At 43.8% G+C, this 17,581-nt stretch overlaps 1 protein-coding gene across 1 annotated transcript in view; it reads left to right on the top strand.

The window, feature by feature from the left end:
- The first annotated feature begins 216 nt into the window (after positions 1–216).
- Positions 217–17,581, top strand: part of LOC105523412 (inhibitor of carbonic anhydrase-like) — a 53,483-nt gene continuing 36,118 nt past the window's right edge. Inside the window, 8 exon segments of the mRNA XM_011958227.1 lie at positions 217–259; positions 6,999–7,171; positions 10,543–10,592; positions 10,594–10,646; positions 11,600–11,635; positions 11,638–11,781; positions 13,041–13,191; positions 14,795–14,813. Of these exon segments, the coding sequence (XP_011813617.1) occupies positions 217–259; positions 6,999–7,171; positions 10,543–10,592; positions 10,594–10,646; positions 11,600–11,635; positions 11,638–11,781; positions 13,041–13,191; positions 14,795–14,813 (669 nt within the window).

Here is a 17,581-nt window from a genome sequence, read left to right as displayed (position 1 = left end):
GCTGGGCAGGGGGCCGGAGAGAGGCTCGCAACTTGCAGCCCTCTGGTCCCACTGAAGGCACAAGCTGCTCGCTGCCTGCCCCACGGGATGAGTGCGAGAAGCAACGAGGGTTACTTTCCCAGGGCGAACCTTTGCCAGGAGGCGCTGCTTGCTCCGGCAGGGTAAAGCCAGACGAGGCGCGAGAGCGGGTTGGGTGCCGCGCGCCAGCCGCGGAGAATGAGGCTCGTCTTCTGCGCCCTGCTGTACGCCGGGGCGCTGGGTGAGTGCGCGCTGGGAGTTGAGGTGGGGGCCGGCGCTGCAGGGTGCTCCGTGGAGGCACTGGGTACCAGCAGCGGGTCGGTCACAGCGGGACCCTGCGAGATGACCGGACATCCAGCGGGCCTGCAGGGCTGCGATGCACCCCTAAAAGTGCTTTCTCCACGCGGACGCACCTGACACTTTGGTCCTCGCAGAAACCCGTTGACCAGAGAGCGGATTGCAGGCTATGTCTAGCTGGCCAAATCCTGTCTGCGGCTTGATGTTGTATACACCTAGATGAGCCGAGAATGCTTTTCCCATCTTTAAATGGTTGAAAGGGAAAGGCCGGACGCGGTGGTTCAGGTCTGTAATCCCAACATTTGGGGAGGCCAAGGTGGTGTATCACGTGATGTCAGGAGTTCCAGACCAGCCTGGCCAACGTGATGAAACCCCGTCTCTACTAAAAATACAAAAATTAGCCGGATGTGGTGGCGCCCCACTGTAGTCCCAGCTACTCGGGAGGCGGAGGCGTGAGAATCTCTTGAACCCGGGAGATGGAGGTTGCAGTGAGCCGAGATCACACCACTGCATTCCAGCCTGGGCGACAGAGTGAGACTCTGTTTAAAAAAAAAAAAAAAAGATTGAAGGGGAAATCGAAAGAGCAATATTATGTGACATGAAAATTATATAAAATTCAAATTTCAGTGTCCATAAATAAAATTTTGTTAGAATGCAATCATGATCATTCAGTTAAATATTGTCTATGGCAGCTTTCAGACTTGTCCAAGTCAAATATCCCCAAGTTTAAAACATTTTATTTAGGAAGCAAGAATTGAAATTCTGGGCACACACACAGACTGGGTTGTCTTCTATATGTCCAAAGGACAAAGAGAAGATTGGAGGTTTCATAGAAAAGGAGAAATGTTCTTCTAGAAAGTTCATTGGCACAAGTAAAGTTTTGGGGAACTGACAAGTCCTGACTGGTGAGGGACTATAACAGGTAAAATTAACCTTAGAGTGGCAGCTACTTAGCCAGTAGCTGTTAACTAAAACTGGTCTCAGGTTACAATAGGCAATTTCAGCAGCCAGGCTTGTGAAGAATTTCACATGTGGAGCAATGCTATGAGCCCCGAGTGCTTCTTTGCCCCTGACTTCTCACCGTGTTTTAGTTGGATATGACAAAAATGACCCAGTTCCGTATGATCCACTTTCACAGGCTTCAAGGTCAGAGTTGAGTAGTTGCCACAGAGACTGTGTGGCACACAAAGCCTAAACTATTTACTTTTTAGCCCGTGACAGAGTAAGTTCATGACCCCTGGCCTAGAGGCTGTTGATCTCCTTTAAAGTGAAGGAAATGGGGTTAGAGAAGAGAAGGGATTTTTCCCCCCGGGGGCTTAAGGGTTATTATTAAGTGCGGGGGAGGAGCAGGCGGGACACATGTTAGGTGTGCCTAACATCTAACCAGAAGGATTTTTCTTGCCCCAAACTGGACAGCACTTCTAGTACTTTTACCATACAACAGACAGGTAGAGGGATATAGGGAAAAAACAATCACTGTAGAATGAGATCCACCTGTCGCTCACTGCTGTGTGACTCTGAGCTCTCCCTTGACATCTCTGAGCTGGTTTCATTCACTAGTAATTGCCTTTTCACAACAAACACACAATTACTGTGTGTTTGGCAGGTATTGTGAGATACTGTGTCTAGTGGCAGGCAGAGCTCTAGGCACAGGTGAGTTTCACTGGTAAAAATCCTGCACATAAATGCAAGGGGCCCCTTCCTGTTTTGCAAGGGTGGGCTCCTCCAGGGCTTTTGGCTGGGTGATTTGAGGAAGGGAGTGATGCAAAGTCAATGAACTCATGCATGTGAAGAGCCCTTCGTGACTCAGCAACTGTTGGTTCTGTCCAGCCCTGGTTCTGTCATGTCTGAGACTGTTGTAAATAATTTCTGGGGTAGGGTATCTTATGTGGGGTGAGGGATAACCAGAGCAAGAGCAGAGCAAGAAGAAGGCAGGAAGGGAAGGGGGTGCTGTGGTGGCCCCTTCCTAGCTCAGCACTGCCACGTGGGGCCACACAGGGAGCTCTGCTGGGACTAGGAAAGGCTGGAAGGTGGAGCACAGCTGTAGCTCAACTGCAGTCACAGGGAAACCCAGAGGGCAGCCCCGCTGAGATGGTTCCGAAATTCTTCCTGAACAGGGCTTGTGCTGTTTGTTCTTCCTCTGTCTCTTGTCCTGGCAATGTCAGGCTCTGACCAAAAGTTCATTTTCCCAATTCACCCTGTGTTTACAAACCAGAGGCAAGAGCTGCCCATTTCAGCCTCCGCATTCACCTTCTCGCCTTCTTGGCTGCTGGACCAGGCCGGAGTCTGGGATATGCTTTCCTCAAAGCTCAGTATTCTAGTCAAACAAGAACGATTCTGGTGGCAAATGACAGAAAATGCAACCAAAGTAGCTTAAATAAAAAAGACCAAAGGGAAGGGGGCAGTTATTGGTATGCCCTGCAAGATCCAGGAGCCAAGGGCTCAGACAGTCAGTACCTCCACCTTGGCCTCCACCTCCTTTCTCAGCTTCTTGCCCTTGCTTAAGAACTTTCTCTGTCCGGTGAGCATCAGCAGCTTTTCCGTTTCAGGATCAGTCTGAAATATTCACAGCGGGCTCTGATTACCCCTGCTTTAAATTGCCATATGGCCTGTGCTTTTAGTGAGTGACCTAGTCTAGGTTACTTGACTCTTTCTATCCTTAGCTTGCTTGCACATACTTTCATTTTCTTTTAAAAATTCTTTCTTTCTTTTTTCTTTTTTATAGAGACAGGGTCTCTTTCTGTCACCCAGGCTGGAGAGCAGTGGTGTGATCATAGTTCACCACAACCTCGAACTCCTAGGCTCAAGCAATCCTCCCATGTCACCCCCCTGAGTAGCTGGGACCACAGGTGTGCATCACCATGCCAAGCTAGCTTTTTATTTTATTTTGTTTATTTATTATACTTTAAGTTCCGGGATACATGTACAGAACGTGCAGGTTTGTTACATAGGTATACACATGCCATGGTGGTTTGCTGCACCCATCAAGCCATCATCTACATTAGGTGTTTCTCCCAGTACTACCCCTCCCCCATTCCCCCACCCCCTGACAGGCCCCAGTGTGTGATGTTCCCCTCCCTGTGTCCATGTGTGCTCATTGTTCAACTCCCACTTATGAGTGAGAACATGCAGTGTTTAGTTTTCTGTTCCTGTGTTACTTCGCTGAGAATGATGGTTTCCAGCTTCATCCTTGTTCCCGCAAAGGACATGAACGCATCCTTTTTTGTGGCTGCATAGTATTCCATGGTGTATATGTGCCACGTGTTCTTTATCCAGTCTATCATTGATGGGCATTTGAGTTGGTTCCAAGTCTTTGCTATTGTGAACAGTGCTGCAATAAACATAAGTGTGCAGGTGTCTTTATAGTAGAATGATTTATAATCCTTTGGGTATATACTCAGTAATGGATTGCTGGGTCAAATGGTATTTCTGGTTCCAGATCCTTGAAGAATTGCCACACTGTCTTCCACAATGGTTGAACTAATTGATACTCCCACCAACAGTGTAAAAGCATTCCTATTTTTCCACATCCTCTCCAGCATCTGTTGTTTCGTTTTTAATGATTGCCATTCTAACTGGCATGAGATGGTATCTCACTGTGGTTTTGATTTGCATTTCTCTAATGATTGGTGATGATAAGCTTTTTTTTATATGTTTGTTGGCCACATAAATGTCTTCTTTTGAAAAGTGTCTATTCATATCCTTTGCCCACTTTTTGATGAGGTTGTTTTTTTCTTGTAAATTTGTTTAAGTTCCTTATAGATTCTGGATATTAGCCCTTTGTCAGATGGATAGATTGCAAAAATTTTCTCCCATTCTGTAGGTTTCCTATTCACTCTGATGATAGTTTCCTTTGGCCCAGCTAATTTTTAATTTTTAAAAATTTTTGTAGAGATGGAGTCTGACCATCTTGCCCAGGCTAGTCTCGAACTCCTGGGCTCAAGTGATTCTTCTGCCTCAGCCTCCCAAAGTGTTGGGATTACAGGGGTTAACCACTGTACCTGGCCTTTAAAATCATTTTTATTGAAGTATGGTTTACCTATAGCATAATACCATGTACTCATTTAAAGTATACATATAGTTCAGTGAATCTTAACAAATATAACTATTCATGTAATTATCACCAAAATAAATGACATTGTCATCACCCCCAAGATGCCCACAGTCATTCCTACTGTCTGCCATTATAGATAAGTTTTGTCTTTTCTAGGATTCCATGTAAGTGGAATCATACAGTATATTGTGCTTTATTTGGCTTTTTTTTTTTTTTTTTAACTCGACGTACTTGTTTTGAGATTCATCCATGTTCTTGTGTGTAGCATGCTTCATTCCTTTTTATTATTGGGTAGTACTCTATTGAATGGATTTACCACAACTTTCTCACCCATTCACTTGTTCATGGACATTTAGATTGTCTCCAGTTTGGGGCTATTATCAATAAAGCTGCCACGGACATTAGTGGATGAGTCTTCGGAGGACATGTTTTTATTTCTTTTGGTTAAATATCTAGAATTACTGGGTCATACCGGTAAGTGTATGTTCAACTCGACTTTGAGTAGTTGTGCCATTTTACATTCCCGCCAGCAGCATGTAAGAGTTTCAGCTGCTCCATGTCCTGCCAGTGCTTGGTGGTGTCAGTTTTTCACAGTCAGCCGTTCTAATAGGTATGCGTTCTAATTGCTATATAGTGAAGTCAGTCTCCATGTGGCTTTAATTTGCATTTCTCTGGGGACTCACAATGCGAGGATCTTTTCATGTTCTTATTTTCTATTCCTATATTCATATATAGTCTTTTATGATGTTTCTATTTGAACTTTTTTCTCCATTTCTTTGTTTTTTCAAATTATGGGAGGCTTCCTGGCTTTTACTCATAACTTTTTTTCTTTTTCTTTTTCTTTCTTTCTTTTTTGGAGATAGGTTCTCACTCTGTTGCCCAGGCTGGAGAGCAGTGGCGCAATCATGGCTTACTGCAGTCTCAACCTCTTGGGCTCAAGAGATCCTCCCACCTCAGCCTCCTGAGTAGCTGGAACTACAGGCACGTGCCACCACACCTAGCTAATTTTTTATTTTTTGTAGAGACAAGTCTCACTATGTTGCCCAGGGTGGTCTCAAACTGTTTGGGCTCAAGCAATCCTCCTGCCTCAAACTCCCAAGCATCTGGGATTGTAGACACACAGTACCACATCGAGCTACTCTCCACCTTTTTTTTTTTTTTTTTTTAACACAAATACAGTGGTGACTGAAAATACTGACTTCTAAAAAAGGCCTTATCTTGACATTCCACACAAAGGCACATGGCCTGTATAATTCCACTCCCTCACTTGGGCTTCTTACCCTGTCTTGCTGCTACTGAAGACATTTTCAAGTAAATTTGAAGGGCTCTATTTGTCCCTTTTCATCACTGGCATAGGATTCTGTGTAAGGTAATTTGGCATCTTCTGTCCTATTTCTTTTAATATTTCCTACCTATAGACAGTTAAAAAGCAGTATAGGTTTTGGAGTCAAACAGACCTGGATGGTTCAAATATTAAGTTCAACTCCAGTTATTAAATTCCCTGGCAGTTTTTTAAAAATCTCATTTCACAACTGTGAAAATTAGAGGAAAGAAATGTGCTTGGCCCACTGCCTGACATATGGGGCTCAGTCAAAAATGGTAGCAGTTATTATTGCAAACCTCACTTTCTAGAGTTCATTTAAATAATGTTTTGCCCAAATACCACAGATTCGTAAACAGCGTTTTGCCTTTCTAGTGTTCCCTACATTAATTATTGCACCTTACAATGCCAGTAAACTAAAGTCACTGATTTTAACATCCCGGCAACCCTACCGTGTAAGGTTCGAGTTGCCGATGTTGAGATACTGAGTGAATCACTAGGCCCTACCTGTGGGGGTAGGAAGCATTTTTTTGTTTTTTTTTGATGTGAGATTCACATAACATAAATTAGTCATTTAAAAGTGTGCGAATCAGTAGTATTTAGGGCATTGGAAATGTTGTACAACCACTACCTCCATCTAGTTCCAAAACGTTTTCACCATCCTAAAAGAGAACTCCATACCCCTAAGTGGCCAGTGCCCATTTTCTTCACCCCCTGGCACATGGCAACCACCAATTAATTTCCTTCCTGTCTCTATAGATGTACCTAGTCTAGATATTCGTATAAATGGAATCATATCGTGGGTAGCCTTTTGTGTCTGGCTATTTGCACTCCAGTTGGAGTTTTCGAGGTTCATTTACCCTGCAGCATGTAGCAGTACTTCATTCTTTTCATGACGGAATAATATTCCATCATCTGGCTATTTCCCATTTTGTTCATGCATTCATCTGTTGATGCACATTTGGGCCGCTTCCACCATTTAGCTATTGGAAATAGTGCTGCTGTGAACATTCGTGTGCGTGTGTTTGAGTCCCTGTTGTCAATTCTTTTGGATATATACCTAAAAGTGAAATTGTTGTACTGTATGCTAATTCTATGTTTAACTTTTGATGGAGGCTTTTGGCTTTTTTAGCTGAGAGGTGGGGCAGAATCAAAGAAATGGGCCCAGAGAATTCATGGGAGCCAGGTCGCCTATGGAATTTGCGTGTACCCCTCTCAGCTGACCCTTTATCTTGTCTTTAACCTCTTCTCCCAGCACAGAAGAGTGAGTGCTGTGGGTCCCTTACACCTCTGGCCTCTCCCTCCTAGGGCTGTGCCTGGCCCCTCCTGAGAAAACTGGAAGATGGTGTGCCACATCAGATCATGAGGCCATGAGGTATGCCAGTTTCTGAGACAATATTAAAAAAGTGTTTCCAGCAGATGGTCCCCTTGTCAGTTGCGTGAAGAGAATCTCTTCCCTTGAAAACATTAAGGCCATCGCAGTAAGTCACTGCTGACTAAAACAGAGTGGAAGAAAGTCTATACTTTCGTTTTGTTTTTCTGCACTTGCTGTTGTTTATTGCTTTCTCCCCACAGGAACCAGCCCATGCTTTAGAGGAGAAAGAAACAAGCCAAAGATCTGAAAAGGCAGGGACTATGGGTAGAGAAAAATATAGCTGCTCAACATTCATTGATAGCAAAAATCATAATCTTAATCATAGTTCAACAACTAATAGAGAAGGATTCAATCTCAGTAAAATACCTATGTCAAGCAAAGCTAGCATTACATTGAAAGAGAATCTGTAAAGGCTCAGAAATAAACAAGAAGCTCTAGCATCAGTATTATTACTAAATATTGTTTTTGGAAGTTATGGTAGTGCAATATGACATAAAATGCATATAAGATAGAAGAAACAAACAAAAACACCAACATTTTCTGATGGTAGAATGCCTAGAAAATACAGTAGAATCAAGAGAAATGTTGCTATAATTATTTATTAATGAATACATTAGTTTGGCAAAAGATAAATGTATCACAAAGTCGTTTTCATATACCAACAATTGTTAGCTGTGAAAAAAAATCCCAAAATTGTTATCTCATTTACATTTAAAATAATAAAAAGAAAAATATTTCTGGAAAAATATTATATGAGAGATCTGCAAGTCTTTTATAAATATAACATAGGCTAGGTGTGGTGGCTCACACCTGTAATCCCAGCACTTTGGGAGGCCAAGATGGGTGCATCATTGAGGTCAGGCGTTTGAGACCAGCCTGGCCCCCAACATGGTGAAACCCCATCTCTAGTCATTTAGAAAAATACAAAAATTAGCCCGGCGTGGTGGCACACACCTGTAGTCCCAGATACTTGGGAGTCTGAGGCAGGAGAACCCAGGAGGCAGAGGTTGCAGTGAGCCAAGATTGCGCCACTACACTCCAGCCTGGGCAATGGAGCGAGACTCTGTCTCAAAATAAATAAATAAATAAAATAGTAAATAAATAAATAAAATATCAAGGTCTGTAACAAGTGAATAATATTTATTAACAAATGAAAACATATGCTGTATTCCCAGATGGAAAGACTAAATATCACATACTTGCATACCTTCCCAAAGTTACTCATAAATTTAGTATATGTTTAATCAAAATACAGTCTTTTTAAAACAATCAATAAAATATTTATAACATTCTCGAGAAAAAATACATGCATGAAATTTCAAAGTTGTATTATGAAAAAGAAAAGTAGCAGGGGAGTGGCTGAGTCCTACCTAAAACTATACCATATTTAAATAACAATGTTACAAAGGACAGGATACTGGCACATTTGCAGAAGACTCGGAAGAGAACAAAATTCAGATACAAAATTGTCAGCTTTCTGTATATCCATTCAACTATCTAATCATCTACATGATATGATATAGATGCAAACTGTGATAGACATTAGGGCATGAGGGTCCTAGGCTTAATAAATTTAGGTAAGATACATGTAGATTTGTTCTTTAAATCAAATTAAATTGAATTTTTATTTGACAAATAATAATTGTACATATTTATGGGGTAAATGTGGTGTTTTGATACATGTATACTAGATTTAGATAAGTATAATAAGGCAAACTTGCCAAACAAATAGCTGAGAAAGGAGTATTTAGTTGGACAACTGGGTAGTCATTCAGAGAAAATAATCAAGTGAGCTTCTTAATCCATTCACCGAAATAAATTCCCAGCTTGACTCAACTTGATTAAAAGACATAGACATAACTAGAGAAATTATAAAAGTAGACACATTTGGAAATGTAAAAAAATTTAAACCATGACAAAGAAACGTTTTTAAAAAGCCCTAAGCATGCAAAAAAAAAAAAAAAAAATCACTTCAGCTATAACAAAACCACAAATTATATAAAGATGTCATTTAAACTTATAAGAAATACTGAAGAATAACAAACTATAAACAAGCCATTTGCAGAAAAGACATTACAACTAAGAATATTAACAATAAAGGAAAAATGTTCATCCCTTTTAATAAACAAAGAAATGCAAATAAAACCATTCTAAAAGTAGCAGTTTGTATTTAGTAATGTAATGACATTTCTAAAGTGATAACACTTCTCACTGGTAGGTTTGCAGTGAAATTGGTATGCATTGCTATTGGCATTATAAATTATACATTTCTATATCATTTCTGGAAACCAATTTAGAAATATTCAGTAAGGGTCATAAAGATGTGCATAAATTTTCATCTGTTTTTGTAATGTGTGTGTGTGTGTGTGTTTATGGGAAGAGAGAGGGAGAGATTTGTTAGAGGAATTTGACCTTATACAGTTGTGGGTGCTAGCTAAGCAGTCTCTATGAGACTGTTGTCTTTTTGCATCTGTTATTGGGGTTTGCAGAGGAGTCAGTCAGGAAAGAAAGATGTATGTAAAGTGGAGAAAGGCAAGAACTACCTGGAGGCCATAATCATGAGCTGGAGTCCACAGGATGGACTGAAACCCATGTCAATTCTCATTGCTTCTTATCTTGATAGTGCTCACAAGGCCCAGTGGCCTTTTGTCCTTTTACCTGTTTACTAAATCTCTCCTTTTCTTAAGGTAATTCGTATTAGTTTCTGATGCATGCATTTAATAGAGTCCTAACTTTATACACACATACATAGATACAAATATACATACATATATTTGAATATATAGTATAAAATATTTATAAGAAAAAGTGGGATGGAGGAAAAAGGAGGCATACAGAAACATAATAGTAAATTCAGAAAAACTCAAGTTACTTTAAATGTCAATTAATAAATGAATAAAAAGAATGATTTCCGTGACAGGTAGGGAGATGATCCAAGCTCATTGTGGAGAAGAGGCTGTGCAGTTGCCTGCTTCTTGAAGGAAGGAACTTTTAGCTGACAGACCCCTGCCAAAGGAATCCACATCTGAGAGTGCAAAACCTGACTTCTTATGGATGGAAATATTCTACAATGCATTCACTCACGTACCCAACAAATGTTTATTGAACACCTACCTGTGCTAGGTGCTCCTCTAGGTGCTGGGATTCAGTAGGGAATAGAACAGACAAACATGCCTCCACCTTCATGGCGCTTACATTCCAAAGGGGAGGACAAACAATAAACAGAGTTTGTCACATGGTTGATAAAGGCTCTGAAGGAAAACAAAGTGGCATCCAGCATAGACGAGGTGGTAGTTTGAAGACTGTGGTCAGGGAAGGCCTCACTGAGGAGATGACATTTGAGCAGTGACATGATGGAGGTGAAGGAGGCTTGAAGCCATGCAAGTGTCTATTGAGCAAGTGTCTCTGGCAGAGGGTTAGAGGAGTCTTTCTCAGAGGTGGTGGGCATCATTCATGGTCTGTTCCCTTCTCTTTCAGGCAAATGAAGCAGATGCTGCGACCATTGATGGAGGTTTAGTGTTTGAGGCAGACCCCCTACAGCACGAAGCCCATCATGGCAGAATTCTATGGGTCAAAAGATGGTGTATTCTCCTGGGGACGGGTGTCTCTGGTCCGACACTGCAGCAATGGTGGGTGTGGCAGGGGCCCTGTCAGCATTACACTTAGTAGGGAACCAAGTTGCTGGAGCTCTTTGGATTGAAGGAGGCTGTCTCTGATGCTGACTCCTGAGAGCTGAGAATTTGGCTCTTCCTGGGTGACTATAAACTGCACATTTTGATGGAAACTCCGCTGGTGCTGCTGGCTGTGGGGTATCTCCAGCCTGAGAGGGGAGTGCTGTCAAGAGTCCATTGCTCATCCAGTGGGGTCTCACCCATGGGAGTCCCCTCTCTGGAGACACACAGGACCTGACTGCCTCTCCTTGTGCTAACCCTACCTGGGTGACAGAACACGGTCCTCCGTCTATGGTGAGGAGAGATTTTGGGGAGTCTAGGAATGAGGCTTTGCCTCTCTCCCATACTTGTCCATTAGTGTCATCAGTGTGTGTGTGAGCACAGCCGGCCTCAGTCTGACTCACTTGAAGGACCTCGGCATATTCCTGGGACGCCTCTGCATCCTTCCTCTTACACCTTCACTTTGTGTTTGAGCTGCAGGGAGAACCGCTGTTGGGGGAAAGGGGGAAAATGGGGAAAAGGAGAAAAGCCCTCAGGGAGAAGCAGTAACAACACAATGGCTGGGCGCTGAAGCTCTCCCTAAGTGCGCTCCACTCAGTAGGCCCTGTAATAGCTGGTGCCTTCGAGCATCCTGTCTCCACTGGCTTAGAGGGACTAGCCAAAAAAAAGAACTAGTGTTTATTGACTTGAAAAGGGACGGTGTTCTCTCTCCTGTCAATTAAGGGCTTTTTTTCTTTTTCTACCCACTTGCCAGGGGATGGTGAGGTCCTAGCATCCCAGAGTTCTGCATGGTACATGCTCCAGAAGATCAGTGACAATATGGCATCTTCTTTTGGCCCTTCTTTCTCTCTGCTCCTTTGCAGATCCACAAACCCACCATTATGTCATTGCTGTGGTGAAGAGGGCACCAACTGCCAGCTGAGCCAGCTCCAAGGCAAGAAGTCTTACGACACGGGCCTGGGCTGGTCTGCTGGGTAGAACATCCCCATCAGGACACTGCTTCCCCCTAGCTCCCTTGAAACAGATGAGCCAGCTGGGGCTGGGTGTCCCCAGGCAGGGCTTCTGCACCGGTCACCCTCATGGGCTGTGCTGGAGTCACACTGTCTCTGTGAAGTCTATGTGTCCACGGCCTCAGAGATGGAGTGAGGGTAACCTGCTTTAAACATGCACTGGCTGGGTGTGTGCACCAGCAACTCCTGGGAGCTGGCAGCTGAATCTTCTCTGAGGAAAGGTGTCAGTCCCACCTTCCCCCTCATCCCCAGTCACTTGGCTTGACAAGGGCCATCATTAAGGCCTGCTGAGAAAAGCCACCTCCCTCCCAGCTTCCCAGAAAGGCTCAGTGGGGCTTCTAGCCACACTGCCAGCACTCAGGCCTCCATGCCTTAGGTGAGGGCTTGGGACACGGGCAAGGAAAGGTTGACTGGGTTGGCAGTAGAGTTTTTTGTGTTCTCCAGGCTTCCTGTTCAGTTATGTTGAGGCACAGTAAGCCTAGGGTGATTTTTCAGCCCTTGAAAGATGATGGCCAGATCTTTATGAACTCTGCAAAAGTACGTCTTTTTGAGTCCGACCAGCCTCTGCAGTGTTGATGTTTGACTGTGACAGGGACAAGCAGCTGCAGGGACCTGAGAAGGGCTACAGCCTGGATCGCGGTTCTGGCCAGCTTTGCCCTTTCTGGGAGTGATCACTTGCCTCAGTGTCAGGTGCTACTGGACATGCACCTGGGCAGCTGTGCAGTGGCTGGTAGCACACCTCCTACCCACTCCTCCACAAGCTGTCCCAGCCCTCTCCCAGAAGGCATATCCCACGAGCTACCACAGCCTCTGGATACACAAGGGGAGGTTGAGGGGGAGGCATTTCCTGAGGTAAAGAAGGACTGTTGGGGATTGGCTGACATGCAAGTGTTCCTGCTCTGTTTAGAGTTCAGTGTGACCCCTTCGAGCCTCCATGTGGGTGAGTTAGCAGAACTGCGGGCCACTGGGACTGAAGTCTCGATTCAGTGTAGGTCAGCAGCTCTCACACCCTGCAGCGGACAAGCTGGGGAACATTCCTGTGGGTTCCATCACCACATGAGTGTGATGCCTAAACCCGCGGGGACCCTGGGCCATGCACTCCCTCCAGCTTGGGCATTGCCAGCCACCTCCAGCAGGCTGCACTGGCTGGTCCCTGCACACCCACTTCCTCAGCCAGTCCTGGGAGGTGTGTGCAAATGCATGGGCTCTCAACTAGGGCCACCCTCTCGCGCATATGCGTGACCTGGAGTCCCCAGCCAGCTCATGCCCTGGGGGTCCATGTCTCTGTGTTGAGCAGCAGCGGCCAAGTTCTTCTCCAGCAGCTGCGTCCCCTGTGCGGACATGAAGAAGTTCCCCCGCCTGTGTCAACTGTGTGCAGGGAAAGGGACAGACAAGTGTGCCTGCTCCTCCCAAGAACCGTACTTCGGCTACGTGGGAGCCTTCAAGTGAGTGAGACCCCACTGCTCCTCCTCCTCAGCCTGACGTTGGGGAGACAAAGGCACAGAGAGCGAACAGGGCCCACCCCAGGCCACATAGCGCATCAGTGAGAAACCCGGGGTCCCAGGTGCCTCCCATGGCCAAGCCTTGCCCCTAACCATCCACAGAGCACTCTTCTGTGTGGGAGCTCCTGGTCTCCCCGGAGCTTGGGATCTGCCTGTGTTACCCTCCTGGTCAAGGGAATGCTGGGGAGACAGACTCAGGTCTGGGACTCTGAGATCTACAGACATGGGTCTGGGCTTTCGGCAGGGCCACAGGCCAGGACCTCCCCGCTCACAGCTTTCTGCTGAGCTGCTTCTTGTGCATGTCTCTCCCCATCTCCCTCTCAGCCCCCTTGCAGTCACCTCTGCACACTCCATGCTCCATAAGAGAAATAGCTACTACTCCAAGGCTATCCAAAGTTATTAGTCTCCATGGAAAGGCTTTAAGCCTTTAGGGGTTCTTTTATTTTTATTTTTTAATTTGAACCTGTTGCTTTTGGTTGCTTTCTAAGAGGAAAATGAGGGTCCTTCTATCCCATCCTGCCTCTTCAGAGTTGTCTGGTTTGGTGACTTCCAGGGCTCCTGACTGCTTTTGGCCTGGGCTTGGCTGTGGGGTTCAGAGGCCCTTCAGACAAAGCCGTCGCCTCTGTGAGGACAGACTAATACTCAGGAACTCTGGGCAAAGCCCTGTGAGCCAGCAGTCCGGGCTGACCCTCAGAGGGGCTGCATGGGGGAGAAGTGAGGCCTGTGCCTGACTGTGGCTCTCCCACCTGTCAGGTGTCTGAAGGGTGAAGGGTGGTGTGGACCCCACCCTAGCCAGAAAAGCTGGGTTGGTTTTTTTTGTTTGTTTTGTTTTGAAATGGAGTCTCACTCCTCGCCAGGCTGGAGTGCAGTGGCATGATCTCGGCTCACTGCAACCTCCGCCTCCCTGGTTTCAGCGATTCTCCTGCCTTAGCCTCCTGAGTAGCTGGGACTATAGGCACATGCCACCACACCAAGCTAATTTTTGTATTTTGGTAGAGACAGGGTTTTGCCATGTTGCCCAGGATGGTCTCGATCTCTTGACCTCATGATCCACCCACCCCGGCCTCCCAAAGTGCTGGGATTACAGGCGTGAGCCACCGCGCCTGGCCCATCTCTAGATATAAGTTGTCTTATATTTAGAGATGGGTAAAGCTCATTAATGCCACACGACAATTTCTATGTAAGCATTTCTATTACAGTAATTCCCCCTTATCCACAGTATCACTTTACACAGTTGGACTTGTGGCCAACCAAGGTGCAAAAGTATTACGTTACTACTCTTGCACCTTGGGGCCATTACTAAGTAAAATAAGAGTTACTGGAACACAAGCCCTTTGATACCACCGTGGTGGATCTGATCACTGAGAAGGCTACGAAGTAACTAACAGGCAGATAACGTAGACAGAGTGGATACAGCATTGACAAAGGGAGGATTCACATCCTGGGAGGGACAGAGCAGGACAGTGCAGATTGTATCACACTATCAGAACAGCAGGCAATGTAACACTTGTGAATTGCTTATTCCTGGCACTTCCCATTTATGTAGCAATGCCTTCACAAGAAGGGTGAGTATAGTGTAAGAAGACATTTTGAGAGAGAGAGAGGCCCTATTCACTTAACTTTTATTACAGTATATTGTTGTAATTGTTCGATTTTGGCTGGGCAGAGTGACTCATGCCTGTAATCTCAGCACTTTGGGAGGTTGAGGCAGGAGAATCGCTTAAGCCCAGGAGTTGGAGGCTGCAGCGAGCTATGATCACGCCTCTGCCCTCCAGCCTGGGCAACAGAGCAAGACCTTCTCTCAAAAAAAAAAAAAAAAGGTTCCATTGTTTATTAATTATTGTTGTTAATCTCTTACTGTGCTTAATTTATAAATCAGACTTTATCGTAAGTATGTATGTATATAAAAAAAATACTATATTACGGTTTGGCACTATCCGTGATTTCTGGTGTCCACTGTGGGTCTTAGAACATATCCCCATTGAATAAGGTGGGACTGCTGTATTTGTTCTTTCTTTAGTGCTCAGTTCGATTCATCTATAAATCTACTAAACAAATTTTATGAACATTTAAACAATACTTACCATCTAATAAAACAAGTTGTAATAATCAATTCTCTTAGCCATTGAAATTTCAAATTTAATCACTTTCTTCAGAACATTTCATCATAAATATCTCTCAACTGCTTCAGGCACCTTAAGCAAAACACACAAATTACTGTAAATATTTCAGAACTTATTAGCACATCTGCAATTAAATCTGTTGCAAAAGCATTATTGACATGGACAAAAATGTATTTCTTCTTCTTCGTCGTCTTTTTTTTTTTTTTACATTTAGAAAAAAAAACAAACTTTTTCAGAATTTTGGACAGTTTACCATAAACAAACAAAATAATATTTCAGACAAATTGAGTTTCCAGATTCTGTGTCTTATAACAAATTAAATTTCTATCAGATACAGAACATTCAAAACTTTGAAATACAGGTATATAGTCACTGTGCTAAGCTCATTTTTATAATAAATGTCTGCTGTATAAGGAGAATTTTAGGTCCTCGCTTTTTACATGGGTCCCAGTTCCTTACAACCTAATGTGTTTCCCTAACATGAAATTGACTTCAGTGTCCTTTGTTCCCTTGTTCAGTTATTCACAATTCACTGTCTCCTCATTATTACACATTGACTACAATTATTACTCATTATTACACTGGTTTGTTAGCATTTTGGCAATTGATGCATGTCTTATTATCCACAATTTTAATTAGTGGGGTTACCTATGGGTCTCATCAAGTTATTATTATTATGCATTGACTACAATTATTATTCATTATTACACGGTTTGTTAGCCTTTTGGCAATTGATGCATGTCTTATTATCCACAATTTTAATTAGTGGGGTTACCTATGGGTCTCATCAAGTTATTATTATTATGCATTGACTACAATTATTATTCATTATTACACAGTTTGTTAGCCTTTTGGCAATTGATGCATGTCTTATTATCCACAATTTTAATTAGTGGGGTCACCTATGGGTCTCATCAAGTTGTTCCAAATAATTATTATGTCCTTTGGATGCTCAAGTTAGCACACTTAATGATAGTGGCAGCATCTTCTATCTCCCCTGAAGTATTTGAAAACATCTTCACTTTATGGAAACAACAGATTGTCCCAGACCATCTTGATTTACCTTTACCCAAAGTCACTTGTGTATTTTGTAAGATCCCTTCTTGCCTGGTAGGAGAATGTCCTAAGATTATGACAATGAGTGGGGGTGGAGAGCCCTGGGCTGCTCTTGCCACCCTGGGCCCTTGAGTGGTCAAGGTGGAAAACTTATTTCTGAAGCCATTAGATCATATTGATTCTCTAAATTTAATTCTAATATTACTAAATAATTTTGAAATTTTTCTTTTAATGTAAAGATTTAAAACATATTTTCTAGAGAAAATACTGAATTGAAATTGTAACTACTCACAGGAGCCCTGATGACACTCTTTCTCTTTCAGTTTGAGATTTTATCAACCCCAAAGACCACCTGATGCAGGAGACTAGGGAATTAAGGTAATCAAGGGTGAAGGCATAAGCAATAGCAGGTGTAGTCAGTTAGTTCTAGGCAAGACATAGGTCACATCCTCGCTCCTGTGATAACAAGACCCAAGTCTCCACTTCAGCCTCTGATTGACAATGGGCCAGTCCTTCATAGGGTATAACCAACTGGAGGCCTCTAAAGGGCACCTGGCATGTTATCAAATTCTTTTTGCTTAATAAAAACCCTAAAGAACACTGTAATCAAGGCTCTTGAGCTGCTCGCTGGAGCCTGCTCCCACTCTGTGGAGTATACTTTCACTTCAATCAATCTGTGCTTTCATTGCTTCTTCCATTGTTTCATTCTCTTGTTGCTTTGTTGGTGCATTGTCTCCAATTCTTTGTTCAATGTGCCAAGAACCTGGACAACTCACAGTCAAGACTTTCCATCCAGTAACACATCTGTATTTGTTTTCTAGGACTGCTGTAGCAAAGAACCATGAACTGGGTGGTTTAAGCAACATAAATGTCTTGTCCGTTACCTCTGGAGGCTAAAATTCCAAGATCATGATGTTGGCAGGGTTGGGTCCTCCTGAGAGCCGTGAGGAGAATCTGTTCCAGGCCGCTCTCCTCGCTTCTGGTGGTTTGCTGCTGATCTTTGGTGTTGCTTGACTCACAGACACATCACTCCAATCTCTGCCTTTATATTCACATGACCTGAGTGCATGTCTTCTGTGTACAAACTCCCCCTTTTCATAACGACACCAGTCGTATTGGATTAGGGGTCCACACGAACCCAGTGTGACCACATC

This window comes from Colobus angolensis, unplaced genomic scaffold (genome assembly GCF_000951035.1).
Source record: "Colobus angolensis palliatus isolate OR3802 unplaced genomic scaffold, Cang.pa_1.0 Scaffold46, whole genome shotgun sequence".
Taxonomy (NCBI): domain Eukaryota; kingdom Metazoa; phylum Chordata; class Mammalia; order Primates; family Cercopithecidae; genus Colobus; species Colobus angolensis.
This window is presented reverse-complemented; position numbering and strand designations above follow the sequence as displayed.